Source organism: Apteryx rowi, unplaced genomic scaffold, assembly GCF_003343035.1.
Source record: "Apteryx rowi isolate R43461 unplaced genomic scaffold, aptRow1 scaffold_302, whole genome shotgun sequence".
NCBI lineage: Eukaryota > Metazoa > Chordata > Aves > Apterygiformes > Apterygidae > Apteryx > Apteryx rowi.
Genome location: NW_020449442.1, coordinates 948,387 through 954,320, shown reverse-complemented (window position 1 = coordinate 954,320; position 5,934 = coordinate 948,387). Strand labels below are relative to the sequence as shown.

Sequence of the window (5,934 nt, the reverse complement as noted above, 5' to 3'; positions counted from 1 at the left end):
GGGGCGGAAACGGCGCTCCGCGGCCCCTGCCGCCCCGCGCGGAGCTAACGGCTCCTGCGGGGGGCTCCCGCGGCGGCCGGCCCCTTCGCCCTCACCCTTTCCCCGCCCTCACCTCAGGACATGGCGAAGAGCCTGAGGAGCAAGTGGAAGAGGAAGATGCGGGCGGAGAAGAGGAAGAAGAACGCGCCCAAGGAGCTAGAGAGGCTGAAAAGCATCCTGCGCACCAACGCGGACGTGGTCATGGAGGAGGTCAAGGAGGTGGCGACCGTCCTCCCCCCGCGGAAAGTCCTCGAGCAGGGGGGTGAGTTGGGCTGTCGCTTGGCGGCGCTGAAGTTACGGGGCCTCGCAGAGAAACCAGAGCAGGCCCGGGGGGTGCTGCGGTGTCCGGGCCGGGTGTCAAGCGCGCCGTTGATTGCTTAAGACCTGCCTTTTTATGTGCCAAGGACGTCTTTATCCCCCCTTTTCCTAGTTTGTTTTGCACTGCCTCCGTTTTTCCTGTGCTGCCCTCCCAGTGCAGGGACATCTTGCAGTGTAATTTATTATTATTCCTCTGATTTTCACTCTCGTGACTAAAGTTCTGCTTATTGAAGGTTCAGAACAATGATTTGAAAAGCAAAACTTTTATCTTTTAAAGCCAAGATATGCTATTAAATTGTTGAATCTGGCCATTTAGCAACTTAACTTGGGTATTGTATCCAGTTTCTTGTGGACTGAACTTGTTAACATTTGATTTAAAGCATGTAGTCTCTTCTGGATTGATATTTCTTTGTCAGGACATCTGATGAATGAAAATTCATCACTTTCCTGAGCAGTTTGTTCCAGTCACATCAGCATCTTTGCTATTAAGCTAGAACTAGGACACAATTTCCTTTCGAGTCTAAAGGGGAAAGCAAAGATTTAAAAGTTGGCCTAAAGCTAAGATCACTTTGTAGAGATTTTATGAAAGATGGAGTGATTCTTCCTTTTTAAATGTAATATCTTCTTGTCAGGGCAGCACAGACCCTGTTTTTTGCTTGCTGACTAAGGCTGCATTGCACATGGTATTGGAGTGGATGGCTTTATCCATTGATGGATAATGCCATATTTTTCTCTGTTCCTTGTATAGGATGTTGTCTGTAAAAAAGTGATCCAGGTTAAGTGGAAGCAAAGGTTTTAAATTGCTGTGTATCAGACAGGAATCAGAAAAGACTCCTTCCCTTGATGAAACTGCAGTCCAAACTAAATCAGTCCTATTCTCTTCTTCTTCCACTTAGGCCACTTAAGCTGTTGTGATGTTGCGGATGTAAGCTTTTTATGTGGGATGTAGAGGTCTGTTGAGATACTGTAGTTGAATTGTCTCAGCAAGGATTTGAAATAATGCTAGTAATCTCTATCTGTCTTGCAGCCAGTTTTATCAGGGGTTCAGGAATTGGGAAAGATAGGGCAATGTTGTGAGGTTGAATAGAAGAGCCTATAAATTGTACTGGATGTGGAAATAGAAGACTCTGGTTCTGGTTTGTCTTGTAAACCAGATGTAAAAGTTGTTCTTTACAGGGTTGTTTCAAATGGAGTTCCAAAATGTTTTGCAACGTTATCAGCTTTTTGTTACTGATGCTGAAGCTGGAAGAAATACCGTCATCTTTAAACCCAGTTGAAGCAAATGCCTTTCTATTTATTATTCCTGCACCCCCTTCCATGTCTGCTGGTAACTTTTGTGTGCAGTGGCCAATTTCACCCAGCCTTTGCAGAGGGTTAGCAGCCTCAAAAATACTACACTCCTACATTTTATAAAGAGCGGTGTCCTCTTTGAGAGGTATCCTTTTTTTCTGGACAAAAGGAAATTTACGTTGTTGCAAAATGTTATGAAGGACCAAAGTATAGGAAAAGCCTCGTCCAGATAGATGTTCGATAGGTGAATATTTTGCCAGCCTAATAAAGTATATAGGTGCATTAGGGATAATTTCCTGTGCTACTTTAGGGTATTTTTGACAAAATAATTTTTTTCCGTTTAGGTTATTAGAAAAAAATGTTGGAAGATCTGGCTGGCCTTCAGTCAAAAACAATTTTGTAGCTGTTTTTAAAACTTTGTAGACATGCAGATATCTTTCAAGATAATTGTATCTGAATCCATTGCTAGTACCTGCTTCTATAGCTTTTTTTGTCCCTTTCTCTTTCTTTCATCCCTTTGATAGGTTTTCTTTATGTCCTTGGATTTCCTTTTTGTTCAGTAGATTTTTTTCATGCTCCTGATTTCTACAGCACCCTTGGGATTGCAAGTATGGTGAAAAAGTTGCACTGTGTAAACACTGATACTCTTTGTTCAGGAATATTTCTTTTAGTTAATGTTGCAGCTGACATGTATTGTGGATATACTTTTTTGCAGTCAAAAGCCAATTCCCCTAACAGTTTAACTGTGCTCATACGATAGGACAGGAATCCAGAGAAGAAACTTAGGTAGAGGCATTTAGGGTGGTATGTGTGGTTTTTTTTGGTTGATGGTGGGTTTTTTTTTATATCTGTTTTATATTTAGGAGTAGGCTGACTTTGTCAGAAATCCTTGACCAACACCCTAACTGTATGTAAAGTTATGAATTAATTGATCAAAGGCGAAGGGATCTCAAACAAACCAATATTTATACAACCTGGTTCATTACTATGGACTGTTTTTTTGTTGATTGTTGCTTTGTTTGGGAAGCCTCAATTTGGAAGAGAGAGAGAGAGAGAGAGCGCGAGCGCACTTATTTCATGTTTTACATTCAACAGATTTTTGCATGGTGTAACTCATGCTGATGCTTGTTATTCACACTGCTTGGTACCATGGATTCTTTCTTTTAGCTGCTCTTACTAGAGAAAGAAGTGTGATAGTTTGGCTCTGAACTGCCAACTAATTGCACTTTATATGAGCAGTAGCAGTTCTCAGTGCTTGTTTCTGCATTCTCCACATCTACCCAAACTTCCCTCCCCTTTCTGGGTTAGCCCTGCTCCCAACATCTGGCACTTTGGTCTGGGGCAGGCCATCTCTCCTTCTATGACATTTGGAAAACAGCACTATTAAGAAGGCCTCATGTTGTGTTTCTCTGATGTCTCAGGAGGTCTCTGGAACTGGGACTCTTCTGCTGTCTATCCCTTGCCAGATTGGCCTTTGGTTGTGCCAGCTGGCAATAGGCCCCTGTGCTGATTCTCTGCTGACTAAAAGTATTCATATTTCAGTGTTAGGGCTCCCTAAGCACTTCTCTGGGGTGCAGATTCCTCTAGACTGCCTGCATGCTCCACGTTATACTGACACGCTTCCTCTATTGAAACAGTATGTTGGCTGCATGTTGTTACCCTGACAAACTTTGTCTCCCAACATCAGACAGGCATAACAGAAAGTCTTGTTTTTTTCCTCTCTGTAAAAGTTCATGATGGAGCTTTTGGGGTTGCACATGGAAGGTTTGGAAACAGGTTTGAAATGAAATAGTAGAGTACAGTTCAACTCTATGCTTATGAACAAGGTTTTCCCCTTGTAGCCTTGTTTCACTGAAAGATACTGTTCATGTGGTGTTAGCAAGCTGGGGACAGCATTCTCAGGAGTCACCATATCACATGCGGTCTTCCTGATCCTAGAGATTAACCCTTTCTTTCTACCTCTAGTTAAGCTTGACTTTGTGCTTGCTTATTTGAGATAAATGTAGCATCACTGGCTCATGCTTTATACTGTCATTGTATTTCAGCTTTTCTCTCTATTCTTCCCCTTACCTGTCTTCATCTCCCACTCAAATTAATTTAGGTTTTTCAGAACTTCCTTGGATCTTAAACATTACATCATAAAAAGTGTTTAATTGTACATATGTTTCAGTAAGCTTATGGCTTCCTGTATGGCTGCAGCTTTTGATGGAGACCACACACAGTGTTTTTAGACACACAGTATTGGAACAGATGGCAGACTGAAGAATAAGGTGCTTTGCCCACACATGGGCCTTTAGGGGAAATTCTTCATATTTACTATCAGCTGTTGAAGTTCCTGGTTGCAGTTGTATTATTTTGGAAAGCACTTTTGATGTATAAAGCCTTCAGCTCTTTCTGTACAAATAGTGTTGTGTGTAGAGATATTTTTATCATGCTTGTGAATCTAGTAATAAATTAGCTTCTATGAAGCTGATTCATGTATTTTACTGACTATAAATACCTTTCTTTTTCAGATGACTGCAGAATGGACACAGATAATAAAAGAAACAAAAAAACTCTTCTAGACCAGCATGGACAGTACCCAATATGGATGAATTCCAGGCAGAAAAAGAAGCTCAAGGCACAGCGTGTTAAAGGGAAAAAAAAGTCAAAGTTGGCCAAAGGCTTAGCCTGGTAGACTCGGGGAATTTTGTAAAATGGTGAATATTTTAATTACAAAATAAAGATCCCAAATAAGTACATGATTTTGGGGGGGCTTGGTCACCAAGTATAATTCATCACTGTGTTGCCTGAACTTTTGAAGAGACTATTAGGCCAGCAAATGATGAAAGCAATATCAACTTGTTATCTGCCTAATTCAAAAAAAAAAGAAAAAAAAAGAAAAAAGCTGAGTGCCTTTGAATAGACTAAGTATTTGTGGTTATCTGCTTTCCTGAGGGGGGAGGGTCTTCATCTTTTATAACGTGGAAACTAAAAATGCTGAGGAAATCATAAAAATAATGAGGCTGTAAATGGTCTTTGTACTGTAGTCTTTGTTAATGTAACTTTTACTAGTTTTACCACAGGGTTCTGTAAACTGGCTGCATCCCTTAGTCTTCTGTAAAATTACTTTTGTTGTGCTGATCTATGTTGCTTTTAATGTCTGGTTGATGTTACAAAAACAGACTCTTATTAACTTAAAAGAGATCATACACCGAAATCAAAACCAAGGCTTCATGAAATTTTCTTTCTGTAAAACTAAAGGCGAAGTATCAGAAGTGTCAGTACAATTTTTTTTTTTTTTTAAATTCTCAGAGAAGGTTGTTTAAACAAAGATGTTTTTGCTACTATTTACAACTGAAATATCATAGGAACTAAACAGTTGAAAGTAAAAACTGGTCTGATCTTTTGTTATCCATCTGAGAGAATGCAAGTGCACAGATTGTAAAAGGTAAATTTTGTTTAAAACCTTTTCCAAACTTCAGTAAAGTAAATGAGAATTTATTTTTCCATGTGCGTTTTCAGTAGCCTTATATTCCTCTTAAACTGGTCCTCATCTATCATGTTTTACAATGTGGGCATGGGATAAAATATTGCATGATTGCATTACAGATGCCATTTATATGTGATTAGCTACAGTTGGTAGCTAATATTACTTGGCAGTAACATGTGATGACAGATCCAAGAATTAGTTACCGTGAAAGCCAGTGTTTTTGAAATGTCTCTCATTTCAAGGATGGAAATAATTACAGCATCAGTCCTGTAGTGTGTTGCCTGTTGAAGGTCCCTTAATCGATACAGAGCATTACCTATGTACAACTTTGTCCAAGAATGGGATCTACCTTCTGTAATTGCCCAGAAATTGTGATATATTTGTTATGATAACTTGGACATAGGAAATAGAATTTGCCTTTTAAAAACAATTACACTATCTTATACTGTGCTGAAAAACACTAGAAAGAAATCAACCTGATAGAAAATTTACTTTTTCTGGAAGAATAGGGGGTTTTTAACTGTTGAGTGTTGGGGAAAGGATTCTTCTGTTTTCACATACATTGATAGTTAATGAGACTTGGTAAGATGTATAGATTAAAATTTATTAAATTGTGTGCCATTAAAAACTTATATTTGTACCTTAAAAATATTTCCATCAAGTTGATAATACTTCTGCTAAAAACAGAAGATGCTGCTCTTGATCCATTTTTTATTTTATTAGGATAAATATGTCCAGATTTTAGTATCAAATATGAAATGCTAGCATTTAGGTTAGTACTGCTTTAAAATTGATTGACGTGGAGGAAAATGTTC

At 39.3% G+C, this 5,934-nt stretch overlaps 1 protein-coding gene across 3 annotated transcripts in view; it reads left to right on the top strand.

Moving 5' to 3' along the window:
* The window catches only part of LLPH (LLP homolog, long-term synaptic facilitation factor), a 5,431-nt gene extending 295 nt beyond the window's left edge, over positions 1-5,136 (top strand). For all 3 annotated transcript variants that reach the window (XM_026070050.1, XM_026070051.1, XM_026070049.1), the window contains exons 2-3: positions 118-301; positions 4,161-5,136. In XM_026070050.1, the coding sequence (XP_025925835.1) occupies positions 121-301; positions 4,161-4,324 (345 nt within the window). In that variant the 5' untranslated portion in view covers positions 118-120 and the 3' untranslated portion in view covers positions 4,325-5,136. The remainder of the gene's footprint in view (positions 1-117; positions 302-4,160) is intronic.
* The last annotated feature ends 798 nt before the right edge of the window (positions 5,137-5,934 follow it).